Source organism: Delphinapterus leucas, unplaced genomic scaffold, assembly GCF_059928025.1.
Source record: "Delphinapterus leucas isolate spDelLeu-1000000601 "Yukka" unplaced genomic scaffold, BTC_Dleu_Yukka2 spDelLeu_asBTCV2_sq25, whole genome shotgun sequence".
NCBI lineage: Eukaryota > Metazoa > Chordata > Mammalia > Artiodactyla > Monodontidae > Delphinapterus > Delphinapterus leucas.
In genome coordinates, this window is record NW_028322234.1 from 17,240,988 (window position 1) to 17,261,395 (window position 20,408).

General features: G+C 59.7%; 1 protein-coding gene across 5 annotated transcripts in view; it reads right to left on the bottom strand.

The window, feature by feature from the left end:
- Positions 1-20,408, bottom strand: part of PIP5K1C (phosphatidylinositol-4-phosphate 5-kinase type 1 gamma) — a 59,895-nt gene that overhangs the window by 25,745 nt on the left and 13,742 nt on the right. For all 5 annotated transcript variants that reach the window (XR_016391528.1, XM_022556955.3, XM_022556954.3 and 2 more), the window contains exons 2-5: positions 5,568-5,599; positions 4,057-4,149; positions 2,072-2,202; positions 1,098-1,215 (exon numbers count right to left, since the gene is read on the bottom strand). Coding sequence is in view for 4 of the 5 variants with exons in the window: in XM_022556955.3 (XP_022412663.1) it covers positions 1,098-1,215; positions 2,072-2,202; positions 4,057-4,149; positions 5,568-5,599 (374 nt within the window). In the remaining variant the exon portion in view is untranslated. The remainder of the gene's footprint in view (positions 1-1,097; positions 1,216-2,071; positions 2,203-4,056; positions 4,150-5,567; positions 5,600-20,408) is intronic.

The window sequence follows — 20,408 nt, forward strand, 5'->3', positions numbered from 1 at the left end:
AGGTGGGGCCGGGTGACCTCAGACGTCTGAGGTCCCTACACTTTACTTATCAAGTTTGAGATCAGGCCCCAGCCATCTCCGTGGCCCACCTCTGTGGACGTGGCAGTTCCACTGTCCACTCCCTGCTAATGGACACCGAGGCCATTTCTCCCCAACTGTGAACAAGGCCATAGGTCTCCCCTCCCGGTGACATGACAACACAGAGTCTGGGTAACCGGCGTCCTTTCTGCTGTAGAACCGCCAGGCTGCACACGAAATGCTCCTCCGCGCGCCGCGGGGCTCGCAGACGAGGGAAGCTCTTCCCAGGGCTGGGATGGGGGAGGTCGCATGGGACTCGGTGACTTCTGGGCACTGACCGGGCAGAGCTGGGGAGCCCCAGGTCACACGTGTCCCCGGCCGGAGCAAACGCTGGGCCTCCAGAAGGACGTGGCCCCGGCTGAGGGCACAGCTTTCCCACAGATTAAGGCCCGAACAGGAGCAATCGGAACACAGTCAAGGCCCCCCAAACCCACGGATCGGGCCTCCCCGGAGACGGCAGGTGCCAGGAGGTCAGACGTGGGCGTCTTCGCAGACGCCGAGGCCTCCACATGCAAAGTCACAACGTGTGACCAGGCGGGCCTGGAACAGACCAGCCGGACCTTCTGAAGTGGAGACTCTGGCCGATGACCCAGACGCTGCTGCCGTGAAGCCCCATCTGGACGTGACCTTCAGGAGTCCTGACAGGGATGCGAGGTCAGAGGGTCTGGCCTAGGTTTTGTTTTTTCTAACTTGAGAGACTAAAACCACAGCGGAGCTGGGAGGACAGAGTCCAGGCTGGTGGCCAGGAGCACAAGCATGGCCGGTGACGGGACAGTCCCTCGAGGATAAGCGCACAGAAGACTGTAATGTCTGGAAGGAACAGACGGCCCGGCCAACAGCCAGCGAGAACCGAGTCCGGCCCGCCCCGACTACAAACTGAGGAGGGAGCCCGGCGACGCTGCACCCACGTTCCTGCCCCACAGAGACCAAGAGGCAACAAACAGGTGGTGATCTGAGCCGGCGAGCCTGGGCTGGAGCCGGGGGACTGGGGACGCAGCAGCAGCCGAGGACACACTCACCAAGTAGTCATCCGGCCGGATCCCAAAGAGTTCCCGGAAGTAGCGGAAGGCGACAGGCGCGTAGGTCTTGAACCTGAAGTCCTGGAAGTGATGGGCGGGGGTGAGGTTGCTGCCTTCACTGCAGAGGAAGCAGGGGGGAGGTCTGTGAGGGACGGTGGCTCGTGTGCTCTCCCCTCACCCACTGACGGCCCGCCTGCCTGCCCAGGCCCAGGCTCAGCCCCAAGGTCCCCAAAGAGCCAATCCAAAAAGCAACACGGGGCTTCTGATGGGACAAAGGGCCATAGCCAGCCTTGGGCTGTCCCCCAACAACCACCCTCCCTTCATCAGCAACAGAGCCCACAGCATTGGGTGTACACATGGCTGCCCAGAATAAGACCACTGCCAGCCTCTCCCACAGCCTGGTATGGTCAGGGAGCTGTGCTCAGCCAATCCCCTGTGAGTGGAGGAGAAACGATGTGGGTCCTTTCCTGGTCATGCCCTTAAAGGGCAGGGGCATGTGCTCTCCTTCTCCTCCTTCCTGCTATTGGAATGCAGGTGTGATGGCAGGAGCCTAGGCAGCCCCTGGGGGCCACTGGTAAGTAAAGCAGCATATTGAAGATGCTGGAGAAACCAGAAGGAATCCAGGGCCCCCAACATCACAGAGCCACCTGACCAGCCCTAGACTATCAGTGTGTGAGTGTGTCGCACGCAAGCGTGCGCACACACACACACACACACACACAAGAAACAACAAACTTCTGTCTTTCCCTGTTTTTAAAAGTCACCATTACATTGCGTCCCTGTGATTCAGCAGCAAACTAACATCCTGACACAGGGCTGGACCTCAAAGCCAGGAGACCCCAGGAGGGGCCAGTGCTATTTTTGGCAGAGAAAGGAGCTGAGAGAACGGGAAGACTATTTCCTAGCACCGCTGTCTGCGAGCAGGGCGAGCTGCTGAAGGCACGGGAGCTGCCCCTGCAGGCCGGGCCAGGTACCTGGGGAAGAAAATGCTCTCCACCACGTAGAAGTCCTGCATGAGCACATCGCGCTCCGGCTTGGAGCTCAGGTTGCCCACGGTGTAGCCAATGCCCAGCTGGATGGCCCCCTTCAGGGTGGAGGACGTGGTCTGCGGAGAAACCCAGCCACATCAAGACCCCCGGGGCCGGTCCCTGGCCCAGCCCTCGGCCGCCAGGGTGAGAAGCAAGGTGGGGGGCCCCCTTGGGACAGGGGGGCGGCATCTGGCCTGCCGCTCAGCCTGCACAGCCACACAGCAAGGAAGTGGCCTGGCTGAGATGCCAACACCACCTGGCGCGGCCCCAAGGCCTGTTTTCTATCCAGCTTCTAGAAGGTTCCCACATCTCAAAACTGCCCCAACACAGCAAGGGTCTTTGGGGGATTTTGCCAGGGTTTCCTTTGCGGGGAGGGCACAATACACAGCAGTGCCCAGGCTGCACTTCCGAGACCAGGGTTCCATCTGTCCACCTTCGAGGGGCTCTGCCTCTCTATTCCTCGGTCCCCACCCCGGTCGAGGATGGAGGTGACAGCGTCAGCCCTCCCGGGGCCACCCTCATGCCCGCCCACACTGGAGAAGCACCAGCTGCCTGTCCATCTGTCAGCACCGCCGCTCATGTTACTGTCACTGTGAGCCCTAAGCAACGTGCCCACCACTGAGGAAAGACACCTCGGCCCCCAAGCCACTGACTCTGGTCCCCAGCACCCCCACTGCAGGAGCAAGCCCTTCCCCGGCACCCGCCTCTCCTCCTGAAACCCCCCGCGAGCCACTCCCTCAAGATGCTACTGACTGAACACAGTTCTCCAGAGAAGATATGCAGACAGTCAACAAGCACAGGAGAAGGTGCTGAACACCACCAGCCACCAGGAAGATGCAAATCAGGACACAGTGAGACGCGCTTCCCACGTGCTGGGAGGGACAGAACCAGATAGACAGACAACAAGCACCATGGAGGCCCAGAGAGTGGAATCCTTGTGCTCGGCTGCTGAGAATGGAAAAAAGGGCAGCCGCTGTGGACAGTCTGGCAGCTCCTCCACTGGGTCACATATGGCTCTCATGGGACTCAGCGGTTCCACTCCTAGGTGTGCAGCCCAGAGAGAGAAGCACAGTCCACACGAAAGTACACAAACCCTCACAGCAGCACTATTCACAACAGCCGAGAAGTGGAAACAACCCAAGTGTCCATCGACGGATGGTGGATACACAAAATGCTTCCCCCTCCACGCACGCGATGAATGCTTCCCCCTTCACCACTCGACCATGAAGAGGGGGGAGCCCCGACACTCGCTACAGCGTGGACGGACCCTGAGAACACGATGCTCAGTGAGAGAAGCCAGACACAGAAGGACACACAGGGTGTGATTCCACTGACAGGAAACGTCCAGAACAGGCAGATCCACAGGGACAGAGAGTGGGTTCCTCATTGTCAGGGGCTGGGGATGCGGTGGAGGAGGCGAAGGGGTACGGGGCTTCTCTTGGAGGTTAACAGAAATGTTTTAAAGTTGACCGTGGCAATTGCTGTACAGCTCTGAATACTCTAGAAACCACCTAACTGAACACTTCAGAAGGGTGACTCATAGGCTGCATGCACTGGCTCCCAGCAAAGCTGGTATTTTAGGAGGCGCAGCAAGGCGGGGGGAGGGCGGGGACCAGAGGCAGCGGGGCCCAGGGTTGCCTCTCACATCCCCGGCCCGACCCCTCCTCTCCTCAGCCCCACTTTCAGAGAGAAGGGAGGGAGCTGTGATTTCCTCTTGCCCAAGGTCACACCCAAGGCCACAGGTGACTCAAGGAGCCCAGCAGGTGGTGCAGCCTCAGAGCACCTGCTGGCAACCAGCAACCGAGAGCAACTGTCTCCAGCCACCTAGTCTCCAGCCACCTACGGCCGCGGCCCACACCCGACCTTCAGGGCCCGGTGCACCCACGAGGACCCCTCGTCCCACCCCCGCCGACGGAGGGCAGAGCAGGAACCTTCTTGTAGGTGGTTTCGCCGGATGCGTCCACACCCCGATGACCCAGCTTCTTCCCGTGGCCAGGGCCCTGCTGTCCAGTCATCAATGGGGCCTGGAGAAGAGGAAGCAGGAAGTGTTTAGAACTGGCAACGAGGCACTGCTGCAGGGGCCAGAGTGCTCTGGAAATCCTGCCGAGAAGGGGCTTCGTCGCCGCCCGGCCGGAGCCCAGGGCGGGGGCCGCTGGGGGCGGGATGCAGGGCACTCGGGCTCCACGCCCGGGGGGCCACCCCCAGACCAGGACCGCCGGCTCCTCTAGAAAGCAGGAAGGTCGGCAGCCCCGGCCCTCTGCAGGCGGGGGTAGAAGAGCCCCAATTTCAGGGTCTCCCCCAACCTGGCACTGCTGACTTGGGGCTGGTCACTCTGTGAAGGGGGCGTCCTGGGTGCTGTGGGGTGTGGAGCAGCATCCCTGCCCCCCCCCACTTGCTGCCAGGAGCCCCCCAGTTGTGACAACCACAGACGCCCCCAGACATGGCCAGGTGAGACCCTCTGGGCTGGAATGAGTGCAAACAGCATCTCCTCCCTGAGGGAAGAAGTCCCGCTGGCCTGGGAGCAGGCTGGCTCCTGCCAGCTCCAGGGGACACATGTGGCATCCCAGCAAAGTCGTGTGAGAGCCGCTGGCCCCCATGTGTGACATCACAGGGGGAGGATGGTGGATGGGGCAGTGGGGCCTGGAGGGACACAGGTGCCAGCTCAGGGCCGGGGCTCCACGAGTCACAGACATTTAAGAAGCACCTGCCGCCACCTGAAGGGCTCAGACCAGCCTGTTCTGCTGACCGCCAGGGGCCAGGCTCCGCTCAGGGAACGTTAGTTGCCAGCCCTGCTCCACACCCATCTCTGGCTCCCCACTGCCTGCGGCCTGGACGCCCTCCGGGACCCCAGCAGGTGGACAAAGCTCACCTAAGAAGGACCTGAGTGCCCAGCCGCGTCCTGGGAGAGGAGCCTGGCTGGGAGGGAAGGCAGACACCCGGGCGGGGCGGGGGCTCCTGTGCACCTGGGCTGCCTCTAACCCGCTGTCCGCGGCTCCTTGGACAACAAGGCTCACAGACGCCCCTCGCAGGCGGCCTCCGGGAGTGACCGGAAACTGACCAGGGACTGGGCGCTAGGGGCTCGCGCGAGCGGACAGGACTGGAGGGACCCGGACAGGTGTGTGGGGCTGCTGGGGCGCCATCCTGGAGGCGCGGCTGGCAGGCGATGGCACCACCCTCTCCAGGTCCCTTCCGCCTCCCCGCTCCCTGGACAGCCCAGGGTAGGATCCTCGGGGCCCTCCCCGCCCGCCCCACGCCTCCCTGAAACTCAAGACGCTGGCGGGACAGACAGGTTTTCACCGTCTGACGACAGTTGCTTATTTGCTTGGCCAGCATCTTGGGCCCAGGGAGATGCCCGAGGCCACAGAGCAGGATGCGGGCTGGGCCGGGCACTTCCGGTCCACCTTCGGGAGGCAGGCCAGGGTGGGGCCCACGGGACACTCACCTCCGCTGGGGTCGTCTTCTTCGGGGCCGAACCTGAAGAGGAGAAGGGAGACTTCAGTCTGGACATGGGGGCGCCACCATACACACACCCTGCGCCCCTGGCAAGGCCGTGAGGACCCCACATGGCCAACGGGCCTGGGGACGTGATGCAGACGGGCTGGACGAGGGGCCCCGAGGCGGGAAAAGCTGCGGGAGCGACCACCACGACGTGGCCGCACAGACGGGGGGCGGGAGAGGAGGAACGGCACAGCCCGCCACCAGGAGGGCCCTGGGCGAGGGCAGGTGGTCGTCGCAGGGGCGGGGCGGCAGCAGTAGGCGGCTGGGGCCCAGGCTGGAGTGACGGCGCGGGTCCCGAGGCAGCCGGGCCAGCCAAGGATGCTGCCTGGCTCCCACTCACACGGCTCCCAGCTGGGGTCCGGGGGGCCCAGGAGGCTCACGTGGGGAGGCCTCAGGCCAACCACTGACCCCTCTGACCTCGGTGTCCTCACCCAGAAAGCTGGCTTCTGCTGAGGATTATCTGTTCAGTGAGTGTGATCAGCAGATATCTGTCGCCCCAAGGATATCCACATTCTGATCCCAGAATGGGCTTTAAAGGTGGGGTTAAGTTGAGGCCCCTGAGACGGGGATGACCCTGGATTCCCTGGGGGGGCCCAGTGTCATCACAGGGTCCTTATAAGAGGGAGGCGGGAGGGTCAGAGGCAGAGAGAGACGGGAGATGCTGCGCTGCTGGCTGTGAGGATGCAGGAGGGGCCGCGAGCCAGGGATGCCGCGAGCCAGGGATGCGGCGCCTCTGGAAGCTGGAAAAGGTGGGAACCGATGCTCCCCTGGAGCTGGCCTCCGGAAGGACCAGCCCTGCCCACACCTGGATTTAGCCCTGTGAGGCCCAAGTCAGACTCCTGACCTCCAGGACTGTCAGAGAACCAATCTGTCTGGTTTTAGATCAAGTTTGTGGTGATTTGTCACAGCTGCAACAGGAAACTCAGACACCGGTATCTACCAGGTGTCAGCTTGGAGAGGGGAGGCAAGTGGTGACCAGGACAGTCCCGTCCCCCGCCTTCAAGGGCTCACAGCCCAGGGGGAGCAGAGAAGGGCCTGGACAGTGCAGCGAGTGCCAGCAGGATGACTTGGGGTGACAGGTGGGGGGTCAGATCAGCAAGGGAGGACTTGAGCTTTTACCCCAGGGAGGTGGGAGTCCTGCAGGACCGGGGGTGGGAAACACACCGGACCTGACTCAGGTGCCCTCTGGTGGCCGTGGGAGGACAGACAGGGTGAGGACAGAGCCGGGGACCAGTGGGGAGGGGACCGCGCTGGTCCAGGTGGGAGATGATGGGGTGGACCAGGGTGGCTGATGTGGAGGGGTGAGTGAGAAGTGGGAGGATTCTGGTTAGCTCTGAAGTCAGGATAGACAGGCTGTGCGCACTGGGGGCGGAGTGAAGAAAAGTGAGGAGTCGGGAATGACTCAGGATCTTGGAGCGACTCACAGGAGAGAGCTGCCTCAGCCAAGATGGGGGACCCAGCAGGAGCAGGTTTGGGGGGTGGTTGGGTGCAGGGTGGCCATGCTGAGTGCGAGAGCCCCGTGAACCCCCTGCGTGAAGACGTCAAGGGGCAGCTGGACCCTGAGTCAGGAGCTCGGGGAGGCCCAGGCTGGAGACAGGGCTGTAGGCAGCTGTCCGGGGGTAGAGGGGCTTCGAGCCCCAAGAGCAGACAAGGCCATCCGGGGAAGGTAGGGGTGGGGGAGGAGAGACGCCCCCGGAGGGGGGTGGGGGGAACAGGGGCAGCAGGCCCAGGTCAGGGGTCAGAACACCCACTCTATCCACCCGGCTTGGGCCAGGGCTGGGGGCTGGGGACTGACAGCGAACGGGCATTCGGCTTCCTCTGGGAGGATGAGAATGTTCTGGAATCAGTGGTAACGGCTGCACGACACTGTGCAAGAAACACTGAGTTGCACACTTAACAGGGAATTTTATGGTATCCATGAATTATCCCTCAGTAAAGAACATAAACCCAAGACGACCCGGCCGTGGCACAGCCAGGCTGGACAGGGTAGGGACTCCCCTGAGTGCCCATCTCTGTGCGCGACCCCCAGAAGACAGGAAACCGAGGCCAGGTTGGGAGCCAGCTGGGCGCTTCGTGGCAGCATGGCCCACAGAAGGGACCCCCCACCCCCAGAGGACAAAGCCCACGGGCCCTGGAAGGCGCATACCACCACCAGAACGGGAAACGCCAGCCGCATGTGGGTCACAACAGTCACGCCCGCCGGCAACACGCGGGCCTCCCAGCCTGGGCTCCCTGGCCACAGGGACGAACCTGGGCTCAGCCCCTCCCGAGGCCCGGGGGGGTGTTGGAAGGTGCTGGAAAGCCGACATAATATTTTCGTTGGCTGTCCAACAGCAGAACAATGCATGGTTTTGTGTCTGGGGTGTGGGGGAAGGAAGAGCGAACAAGGCAGGAAGCGGCAGTGGACCGCGCAGGACATTCCAGACTTCGTCTGACCCCAGGCAGCCCCTTCTCGGCCCACCTGGGGCACCTGAGCCCACAGCCCAACCCCTGCAGCTCTGCAGCTCCCGGCCCCTCATCCCGGGGTCCAACTGGTCCAACACGGTGGTCCCGATTCCCCCCCAAGCCCCAGCCCACCACCGAGGCCTCTGCAGTCTCAGGCCTGTGGGAGCGGCCTGGCCAACACCAGCATCAGACGCAAAGTCCCAGCCGGGTCCGCCCTGCCTGGGGACACTTGAGGGACTGACCTCTCCCCACTTTGTGCCTGGATCTCACCCCCAGGCCCCCCTGCTTCTCCTGGCTGCTGAAGGGGGAGACCCACCCCACCCGGAATACCCCCAGGCGTGAGGCCAGGAGGGGCAGCAGGCAGGCTCCACGCTGGCCCAGGTCACAGGGCAGGGACAGAGCGAGGGGAGGACAGACAATGGATGGAACACCGGGGACGGCGCCGCGCCCTCTGCCCGGACACTCTCCGCGACGTCCCATCGGAGGGGCCTCCTCATGGCCTCCCCGGGTCCCGCCATCCACACGCTCTCACTCACTCCCTGCAATTCCCTTTTGGAACCTCGTCTGTCGGTCGCCCTCCTGACCAGGTGACCCTGTTGCCGGGGGCCATGCAGTTCCTGCACCCGCTTCCACCAGCCGGGCCAGGGGCGGCAGGGACCAGCCGAGATGTCGAACTCCTCCCAGCCCAAGATGTAACCAATTATCTTTCGAATGAGCCACCCTGTTTTCAAGGAAATTAAGTTTTAAAAATAGACAGGGGGAGGAGGAGAGTGTGAGGCGCTGCAGAGCTGAGACCTGGGGGAATCTGGGGGCACAGCTGTGCCTCGGGCCGGGCTCCCCGCAGACACCTCTGAAGCCCGCTGACGAGGGACCCACCCCCTCCTCAGCACACACAGGACCGCTTCTCTACACCTGATGTGGAAAATGAGGCAGAGAAAGCTCCCCAAGGACCCTGGGAGGGGCCTTAACATCTGTCCTTCAGCAAAACCACTAGGTTTTTTCTACCTTGACGTCTACCCAGAGTCCACCACTGTCCCCGGCTCCTCTCAGCCCCCATCCTCTCCCACCTGGACCAGCTCAGTACCCTCCCCTCTGGTCTCCAGCTCCCACCCTCCCTCCAGCCTGTCCTCCCCACAGCAGCCACCAGGGGGCACCCGTGAGCACCTGAGTCAGGCCCCACCCCTCCTCTGCCCACAGCCCTCCAGGGTCCCACCTCCCTGGAGGTAAAAGCCCAAGTCCTCCCTGTGGCCCACAGGGACCTGCACAACCTGCCCCATCCCGTCCCTGCCCTCCCCGCTCCCTCTCTCCCCCTCGCTGACTCTGCTCCAGACATACAGGCCTCCTTGCTGTTCCTCCAACATGCCAGGCCTGGTCCTGCCCCAGGGCCTTTGCACGGGCTGTTCCCACCACCTGAAATGACCTTCCCAAGACCCCTACAAAGTTTGCTCTCTTGCTTCATCCAAGACCTGGCTCAGACATCACCCCCTCAGAAAAGCCGTCCCCTGACCACCTCGCCCCAAACTGCCCCTCTGAGGCCACTCTCCCCACCTCTCGGCTTTCTCTCTTCCCACCACTTGGCACCACCTGGTGCTTGTGTGTTGCATCTTCCCCCAACTACAGGGGACCAGGTCTGCTTTGTCACCTGCCAACAGGCACCTGCAGAGCTCTCTGAGTGCTGAGGGGGAGAGGTCCCTCCAGAAAGGGGTGGCAGGGGACATGAGGCCTGTGGGGTCACTGCAGGGGCTGTGCCCCGAGCACTGCCCACCTGGTGCCCAGGAGAGGGCTGGCTCCCCGGGACTCAGCAAACAAGAAAGCACAAGGCCCGAGAAAGCAGGAAGCGGTGCCAGGGCCAGCACTCACTCACTTCCCCTATTAGCTGGAAAGGTCTGGCCACAGAAGCAGAGTCCTGCAGGGAGGCTGCGGGGAAGCCGGGCATCCCATGGGCATGGCAGGAAGCTGGGGCCCCTGGTCAGGCTGGGCCGCCCACAAACCACACCGGGAAATCTGCTTGTAACCCATAAGGACGGTAGGCTCTGTGGCCAGCAGCCGTGTGACTCACCCCGAGCTACAGAATTCGACAGAAGGGACTGTGTGACGTGAGGAAGGTGGGCAGCTTCTGGTTCCACCCTCGGGGTCCCTGCTGGGGCCCTGGGGGAGACCCCCGGGGGGGCAGGCAGCCCCTTCCCCTGAGGCCTGTGAGCGCGGGAGCCTCCTAGACTTCATGCCGCCCGCTGAACCCAACCCAGATGGCAGAAGCGCAGGCAAGCGTGTGCAGTTTGCAGCCACGCAGTTCCGAGGTGGCTGTTACACAGCAGTAGCTGACTGACGCAGGTACCACACCTCCACACCGAGAGCACTTCCGAGAGGAATATAAGGATACAGTTCCAGGGACTCCTTTGGGAGAGGGATAAAGGACAGAGCACTTTACTTCCTCTGCCCAACTTGCATTCCTCACGCTCACAAAAGCATTAAACGTGCCACACGACAGATCACTCATCCTTAAAAAGGCATGAAGCACTGATATTCGCTGCAACGTGGATGGACCCTGAGAACACGATGGTCAGCGAGAGAAGAAAGACGCAGAAGGACACATAGTGGGTGATTCCATTCCATTGATGGGAAACGTGCAGGACAGGCAGATCCACAGAGACAGAGAGTGGGTTCCTGGCTGTCAGGGGCTGGGGGGAGGGGATGAGGACTGACTGCTCATGGGGACTGGTTTCTTTCTGGGGGAATGGAACGTTCTGGAATTATATTTTGGTGGTGGTGGCACAACAAAGCGAACATAATAAAGACAACTGAATTGTGTATTTTAAAAGGGTGAATTTTATGGTATGTGAACTCTATCTCAAAAAAAATTTTTTTTTAAGGAATGAATCCCTTTAGTTGCAAAAACACCACCCAGTGATGTGCGGCACCAGAGCCTTCTCCAGACCCTGCCCCTCTAGCAGTGATGCTGCAAAGCAAGAGTACGCAGACCTCAGTCTCCCCACCTCTGACACAGGGTCGTGCAACCACATGGAGGTGTCTGAGCTCAGGAAGGGCAGCCAACCCTCCAGGCCACCGCCCCCCCAACCTCCTGTGGAGAAGGACCAGTTTTTCCTTCTATTTCCAACCCATCCTGGGGCCAGACATCCATAAAACACAGTGAGAATCAGCTACTGGAGAAGTGAAGCAAAGACACGCAAGATCAGGCCCGAGGTTTTGCTCCTGATTCCACGCGCACACAACTGCAGTCAAACCAGACAGAAGTCACTGCCGCGGACCCCCACCTCCTGCTCTCACCTTGTGGAGGACCCACCGTCATGTCAGCTGTGACACTCTGTGCAGCCCAGCCTCGGCCTCTCCTCTCCTCTCTGCGGACAGTGTGGGGGGCTCCGGGCGCCCCCAAAGCCCACTCGCTGACCCAGCCCGCCCCCCAGCACTGCAGACACGAGGGCCGGGTCGCTCTCTGTGGAGCTGTCCTGGGCGCTGTGGGATGTGGAGCTGCAACCCTGCCCCCACACTGAACGCCAGGGGCCGCCCAGTCATGACAACTACAGGGGACAGGGTCGCCCAGGTGAGACCGTCTGCCCTAGTCCCTGTGGTCGAAAACCCTCGGACAAGACGTTTACCACGGCAGTGACAGCCAGCGTCACGCCCTGCCGCTGTGCGGGCCCTGTCCCACAGATCACCCGCCCCGCCCCGCCACTCATCCCTAACGCCACACTGGCCGGGTGACATGGGTACTGGCCTCCCCAGTCTGCATGGGGACCTGAGGCGACGGTCCCCATGGGAAAGCCACAGGCAGAGGTGTGAACCCAGGCACCCCTGACTCCACAGCCCCGTGCTCGGCGAGTATATCCCTCGGTTACACCATCAGAAACCCCCTACCTGGGCTTTCTTTCTGGACGTACAGCGTTGATGTGAGTTGAGTCAACTTTCAAAATCACAATGTTTTGGAGATAAACCTGGGTTTCTTGAAAAGTGAGCAGATCTACACAGACAAGGCCAACATCCTCACTTGCCTGGATCCACGTTCTTGCCCTTCGTGGTCTGTTCCCTCCACGGTGGCCAGAGGACGCCGGCGAGTACCTGAGCCAGACACCACCTGATTTAATGACCACATTTCATTACCACCATTTTACAGAAGGGGATGCACGGGTTTGGAGAAATTTAGGAAGTTATCCCAAGTCAAAGGTGAAAAACCTTACGATCACACCTCAGAATAAGCCATGTCCAAAAAACTATTAAGAAACTACAGGAAAGGGGGAAAAAAAAAAAAAGCAGGGGTGGGTCGTGAGGCAGGAACAACCTTTACTTAAAAATAAGTAGGGGGCTTCCCTGGTGGCGCAGTGGTTGAGAGTCCGCCTGCCGATGCAGTGGACACGGGTTCGTGCCCCGGTCCGGGAAGACCCCACATGCCGCGGAGCGGCTGGGCCCGTGAGCCATGGCCGCTGAGCCTGCGCGTCCGGAGCCTGTGCTCCACAACGGGAGAGGCCACAACAGTGAGAGGCCCGCATACCAAAAACAAAACAAAATAAAACAAAATAAGTAGGGTGGGCTTCCCTGGTGGTGCAGTGGTTAAGAATCCGCCTGCCGGGCTTCCCTGGTGGCGCAGTGGTTAAGAATCCACCTGCCAATGCAGGGGACACGGGTTCAAGCCCTGGTCCGAGAAGATCCCACATGCCGCAGAGCAACTAAGCCCGTGCACCACACCTACTGAGCCTGCGCTCTAGAGCCCGTGAGCCACAACTACTGAGCCCACGCACAACTACTGAAGCCCATGAGCCTAGAGCCCATGCTCTGCAACAAGAAAAGCCACCGCGATGAGAAGCCCGCACACCACAGTGAAGAGTAGCCCCCGCTCGCCACAACTAGAGAAAGCCCACGTGCAGCAATAAAGACCCAACGCAGCCAAAAATAAATAAATAAAATAAATAAATTTATTAAAAAAAATAATAAACAAGTAGGGGAATTCCCTGGCAGTCTAGTGGTTAGGACTCTGCGCCTCCACTGCAGGGGGCACGGGTTCGATCCCCGGTTGGGGAACTAAGATCACACATGCCGAGCAGTACGGCCAAAACAAAAACAAAACAAACAAAAAAAACTACAAAGCAAACACAGTAAACATATTAATATCAACCACAAGACAAGGAGTGCAGCTGTGAGGGTTACCACTCCAGTGGGGGCACTGGCCAATGCAGTGAAAGGAATGAGTATTGAAAAGAAAAAAGACAAAATTTTAGAAAATCTAAGAGAACCAACTGACCAATCATTGAATTAAATGGAGATGAGCAAGGTGGCCAGACAGATACCAGTGACTCACCTGAGGTCATATTGCAGACATGTCAGGAAGAAGTGGGATCTGGGAGTTTCTGCCCTTTGCACCCACCATCTGCTCTTATATGTCTGCCTATCCATGGTTTCACACTTGGGTTAATTTTAATCTGTCAAATGTAGACGACCTCTCTGATTAAAAGACATTAACAGGGCAGCTGCTAATCCTTCCTTCACCAAGGTCACACCTGGTGTGACACTGAATAGATGTGAATCTGTGGTCAACACCACACAGTGACAGAAATAAAGAACTTTCATATTTTTATATTACCTCAGACTTTTACCGCCAGCACTAACGACAGGGAAGGCTAAGAAGTCTAGAGTTAATAACCGATCAGAGTAGTTAACATCCCAAAGAACATGTTGAAAACTATCAAACTCTAGTTAGTGATACACATACGTAAGTGTTTCAGGTGGAGTGTGCTGATGTCTGCAACTCTGAAATGCATCCGTAAAATCAGATGGAGAGAAGGATGGATGAGTGATGCGCAGGTGGATGGAGGGATGAAGTAAATACAGCAAAATGTTAATTGTAGGATCCAAGCGGTAATCGGTCAGTGTCCACTGTCCAATTCTTTCACCTTTTCAGTACAGTTGAAGATTTCCTTAATAAAATCTTTTTCCTCCGGATTAAAGGTGAATTTTCACCTTTGATGTCAGGTGTTTTTGAACTTTGGAGAAACACATTTTTGAGTAGATTCTGCCCAAAGAATGTGAGTGATCACAGGGGCAGTAGCGGACACTACTGAGCACCAGCGTGCCAAGCCCGAGGCACGGCGTAACAGGCGTTGCTCATCACACGTTGGAGGAGGCACGTGCCAACCTCAGGGCCTTTGCACTTGCTGTGCCCTCTGCCTGGGACGCGCTATCCCTACACCTCCTCGTGGCTGGCTCCTGTCCTCCGCGCTCGGGTCTCAGCATGAATGTCTCGTCCTAGAGACCTTCCCCAACCACGCCGGCCCTTTCCCACCCCCAACCCCTTGCACCCTCTACCGCGCCCGTTTATTTCATGATACACATCACTGTCTGAAGCTAACTTCTTGATCGACTTGCTCCTTCCTGGGAGAGCAGAGACCGGACTGTCTCGTTCACAGCCTCTTCCCCAGACCTAGCCCGCCTGCTGCCACACAGTAGGAGCATAGTAACTACAGGTCCAATGAGCTGGGGCAGGGGAGGCTAGGATGGAGAGAAGGGGATGGACGGATTGAGGGGCAATCTCAGAGGGGGACGGCCAGGATGAGGAGACACCGTCATGGGAGGAAGTGGGGCTGGGACCCCTATCACTGAGACAGGGGCCCGGGAGGGACATCCTGGAGGTGGCTGGACACGCAGGGCTGGGGACACGCGGGAGACGGCCTGTGGAGGTGACAGCTGATGCCTAGAGCAGCGCTCAGCGCACAGCAGGTGTTCGCTGAGTCAGCAAATGAATGGATGAAGACACGGACGCTGGGAAGCCCCGCCCGGCCCACAGCGGGGCTTGGCTGGGCCCACTGGAGGAATCCACACCCGAGGTCTGATTTCCCGTCACAGCCAGGTGGCTCCGAGTCCACAGCCACCAACCAGCTGGGGCTGTGGCGTAGCGAGTGGGGTCTCACCGCGGGAGGACTCGGGCCATGGTCTGGAACTTCAGAACAGATGGCAGGTCTCCAAAAAATGTGTGGGGATTAATACAAGCTATTTCCTTCCTCTTGCATATGTTTTCTCTTATGATTTTGCATTTATCACTTTGCACCCCGGAACGGTGAATGGAATCAGGTGAGGAATGAAAAATTTTCCCCAGTAAGCGACTTCCCAGATGATATTCTGTCTGTTCACTCATTCCTTCATTCCTTCATTCCTTCACTCGTAACAACCTCAGTGAGCATCCCTTAGGTATAGGGTCCTGTTTTACAGATAAAATACTCCAGAGGAAACTGGTTCCTTGCCTAATGTTTAATAAGAAAAGAGTTTAAACGCCCAGAAAAGCACACAATAAAGTAAAAGACAACAATGTGTTACTATGCAGGTTAAATGAATCTTTTTTTGTTTATCCCTTAAGTCAGGGGTCAGCAAGCAGTTTCCGTGCAGGGTCAGAGGAGACCCAGCAGAGGCCACCCAGGCGTCCTGGTGAAGGGAGTGACCTAAAGGTGGTTCTCACCCATGGTGGCCTGCTCCCATGGGACACTGCACAATGTCTGGGGACATCTGTGGTCGTCACCACTAGGGGGATCCTGGCATCCAGTGGGTGGCGGCAGGGATGCTGCTCCACAACCCACAGCTCCCAGGATACCCCCAGGGAATGACCCAGCCTGACATCAGCAGTGCCGGGGGGGGGGGGGGAGACCCGGAGCAAATATAAAGGTGTGTGGTACGGGGGGGGGCAGAGCCTGTACATGGGGGTTCATTATACTATTCTCTGGGTGTTTAAAATATTTCATGATAAAAATATACTTACTCATACTATCCTGTCTGCCTTGCATTCTGTTTGAGGTGCCCCGTAATAAAAGGCTATGGCACACACACAGCCCTCCATGTACTGGGCTGGCGCCCCACTAGCTGAGTCTCCAACCCTCTCGACACCCCTGGGAGGTAATCACCGTTGGACCCACTTCATAGCCAGGGAGGCTGAGGCCCAGAGGTCCAGCGAGTTCAAAGGCTGCAACGTCACCATTCGCTGCACCGAGAGTCACATCACAGGCCTGAGGGGGAGGAAGGCTCTGGTGCCGTTTCCAGGTAAACCAGGGGTTGGAGCCACGGAGCTTGACCAAGGCTGCATGGCCAGCAAGCCCCGGGGCCTGGGTGGGGTTCTCAGCCTCTGAGATCGACCAGGCTCCAGGGCAAGCCCCTTCCCCACCCCCGGCTGCCCATCCAGCAGCTGGTGGAGAGATGCAGAGACCCGCACAAGTGCACTGTGTGCAAACACGCTCCAGGAGGCCAGGCCTTCGGAGAGCCAGCTGTGCTGCCACACAGCTCTGGGCCCGTTTACCCAACAGCGCGGGGCTGGGGGCAGGGGGACAAATGGGGGCAGGGCCCCCTCTTAGCAAAGGTATCTCATCAACTCAAGCCGTCAAGACACACGAGGTCCTGGCACCAGGAAATAAGGCCTCTTTTCTCACCATGAAGCAGTTGCCAGTCCCATTTCCCTCCTCACTCTGGCTCCTAGGGAGCTCAGAGTCAGACTGGCAGCCTCGCCCCCCAGCTCCCTGTCCTTAGAGGCAGGACAGCACCGGCTCGCGAGGTGACACGGGGAACTCCCCTCTTAGCCTGGCAGTTCAGGGGCAAGTCCCAACCTCCTGAGCCTCAGTTTACCCCCTGCCAAACAGGTAAGAACAGTGCTGAGCTCCCAGGGTGTGGAGAGGAGTCTGAGGCACATAGAAATCCGCCCCCAAACGCACCTTATTAGTTTTCCCATTGTCACCCTCCCCCACTTTCTTCCGTTCATCACGCATGTTCACTTGGTGAGTCTGGTGGGGATGGTCATGGGGGCGCAGGCAGGACACGGTGGAAGCAGCACTGGACAGCTGGCACCACACACTCCCCTGCTGACCCAGGTGTGCAGCCATGCGAGGTCTGAGCTCCCTCTAAGCGAACATGGCCCACTTCACACCCTCCCATCTGGTTCCTGGCCTCGTGTCCCTTCACACCGACATCTCCAGGGAGCCACACAACCCTCGCCCTTGGAATAACATCCCTGCGTGCCTGGGTTCCTTTCCGGAGTCCTCTGTGTGGGGAGGGAGTTGTGGTTGCCCTCCAGGGCCACGGCCACCTCCCCTTCTCAGCAGACTCGACAGTTGCGGAGAGCCAGCTGGGCGGCCGGAGCCCCGGGCAGGGCAGGCATCAGGGGAGGCGAGAGCAGCCTCCCGCCAGACAGTATATGCCAGGGCGCTGCAGGTCTGCTGGGGAACGTCCACCTGACACCCAGACAACCAGTTGCTGGGGACCCCTGCCTCACACCGTACACAGAAATCAACCCTGGACAGGGAAAGACTTAAAAGCAAAAGATAAAAAAACTTTAGAAGGAAATCAAGGAGAAAGTCTTTCTGTTCTGGGGTGGGTGGGGATTAATGTCTCCCGTGCAAAGTGTGAGCTAAGTGGAGCTCCAGGGGGTCCAGGGCCCCGTGTGCACCTGGGTCCCTGCAGACTCACTGAGCCCCCGAGGGCAACTCTCGGAGGTGCTGAGGCCACCAGGCCAAGCTGGGCCGGCCCGTCTGCACAGCAACCAGAAGCTTCCTCCCGAACCCTTTCTGGGGCTTTCCCTGACCCTCCGGGTGGAGCTGTGCTGCCAACTGTGTCCTGCACCTGGCCTGGGGCCCTGCGGCCATCTGGTCACCTGTCCCCGCCTCCACTGGGCTCAAGGACAGAGTCGCTGCCAGGGCCGGCACCGGCCTGGCACGGAGCGCAGTCTCACCTCACGTTGGATGACCGAGTTTCGCTCTGCCCCGGGGCACAGACGTGCCTGGCCGTGCGCAGCCTTCCACCGGGCCCACACTATCACCGCACCTCCTCCTCTGCGGATTTGGGTGCTGGGGTGAGGGAAGCCACATCTGGTTCACACCCAGGTGGAGCTCGCCTTCCCCATGCCCGTCCTAGGACCTCGGCAGTCCCGGCTCTACCCTCTCCTGGAGGCCTGGGTCTCTCCCTCCGGCATGACACACTGTGACCCCACCTTTGGTGCTCTCCTGACTCCACTGCGAGCTCCACGGCGCAGGCTTCCCCTCTCCAGCCCCCTCAGTGTCCCCGCACCAGCCCAGAGCTGGGCATGGAGTAGACCTCAGTGAGTATCGGCTGAGCAAGAAACCCTGGATGGCTGCATGGAGGAGGCTGAGGAAAAGCACCACCAAGAGCCTCAGAGATGAGCAGTGGGGACGCAGCCCTCATGAGTCTCAGACACGTTCCCTCAAGCTGGACATCAGACAAAGGGCTGAAGGCCCAGAACGGCCATGGCCCGTGGTGCTTCCAGCCCAGCCTGTCCTGAGTGATGCCCTACTCGTCTCTCCTATTCAATGGGGGAAACTGGGCTCAGAGAAGGGGTATTTGGGTGTTTTGAGTCAAGACAGAAACCCAATTCAGGCTGCTTGGAGAAAAAAGATGTGTGAGGGGAGGAATATTTGTTAATGTAAGTCAAGGGCCGGCAAACTGCCCTGGGGACTCAACCCCCACTGCAATTGTTATAAATAAAGTTTTATTGGCACACGGCCCCACCCACTCATTCACAATCATGGCAGCATCAGCTCCCACAGAGACCACCCAACCCCTCACAGAGAAAGCTTGCAACCTACCAAGACCAAGGAGGCTGGGCGATGGGCTTCAAGCCTCACTGGGCTCGGGGCCCCGAGGACTCAGTCTCCCCAACTCAGCTCTGCTGCTGCCTCCCCCGGCAGGCACCTGGGTGTGGGGTGGATCAGACCCTCCATCCTCTTTTCCCACATGAAGTCCCAGAGCAGTGAGGCTCTGATGCAGCCAGGCCTGGTCCCACTCACCCAGGGCCGAGTCGCCCTGCCTGTGGGTTGGACAGGGGCTCCCCAGGGGAAACCAGGTCGCCAGCGTCAGTGCTCGGGAAGGGGCCGGCAGACGGGAGCCAGGTCGGTCGGAGGACAGTGGCCAGAGCACGGTGGGAACAGTGCTTCCCCCACCCTGAAGGTGCCTGGCAGAGGGTCACGCGCTATCTCAGGACTGATGCTCGAGGTTTCTTGGCCCAGTTTGCCTCCCAGATGTATTTTATTCTCCAGCAGCCCGGGCTGGGTGGCACACACCACACTGGATTCCAGCAGACTGAGGGCACTGAGGGAGGCGGGGCCGTGGCCGGAGGCCCCCTGGTTGCTCACAGGGTGGTACTGCCGGTTGGGGGGTGCTGCTCTCACAGTCCAGTTCTGGGCCCCATTTCCCAGGGGCCCCCAGACCCTATAGGCCAGACCAGGAGCCAGGCCCCTGACGGCCAGCTGGGCCCTGGGGGTGTCACAGGGGCTCCTGCACTTCGAGGCCCCTCTGAGCCAGGCATGGTGGAGCTGACTGCCCAGCTCCACCAGTAAGACAAGGGCTACAAGTGCCCCATTTTACAGATGAGAAAACAGAGGCTCCAAGGCCAAACAAGCTGCCTGATCCCACAGCCACAGCAGGGGCCCATCCTGGGGGCGGCTTCTCCAGCCTAGCCCACAGCCTCACTGCAACCTCGTGAGAGATGGAGCCGCGAGGTTTGGGGCTAAGCCACCCCAAGATTCCTGACCCACAGAAAGTGTGAGATGATAAATGTTTATTACTATTTTAAGCCACGAAGTTCTGGGGTAATTTGTTACACAGCAATAACTAACTGATGCTACCTGGGTCTCAACATGGCCCCTGAGGCACAAACCAGAAGAGTGGATGGAGATGGGAGAGCTGTCCAGATGGAGGGCCCTCCCGGCCCGCACCTCCTCCTCCTCCCCCCCTCCCCTCACTGTGTTCCCCCTATGTGGCCCCCTCACTGCTCCTCACACACGCCAGGCACAGTCCTGCCCCAGGGCCTTTGCACGTGTTTCTCCTCTGCCTGAACGCTCTTCCCCAGCTCACCATTCAGGCCTGGATCAAACGCCACCCTCTCAGAGAGACCCTCCCTGACCACCGGCTGCAGCTGGCTCCCAACCCCACTCTCCGCCACTTATAAGTCTGCTTGGTTTAAACCTTCTTTTTTATAGTTTTGCTCCTCCGGTGGCTGCTCCCTTAGTAGCCATGAGCCCCGTGCGGGCAGCAATCACATCCTCCTGCACATCTACAGCCCAGGGTGCCTGGCACTTGGCAGGATCGTGGGCACTAGCACCCACCCCCTTCTCCCTGGTGATGGCCCCAGGAGTCATGACGAGGTCCGGGGCCAGGGTGCCAGGGCTTGGCTCAGAGGGCACACAGGGGGCAGGAGCCCCAGGGCACAGGCTGCTTTGTGCGAGCCACCAGCTCCAACCCTCCAGTCACTCCAGGGACCAGCCAGGGCAGCAGGGACAAAGAGTTAACGCTGACCGAGTCTGTACCATGAGGCCAGGGCTGTTAATTTGTTTAATCTGCCCAACGGACC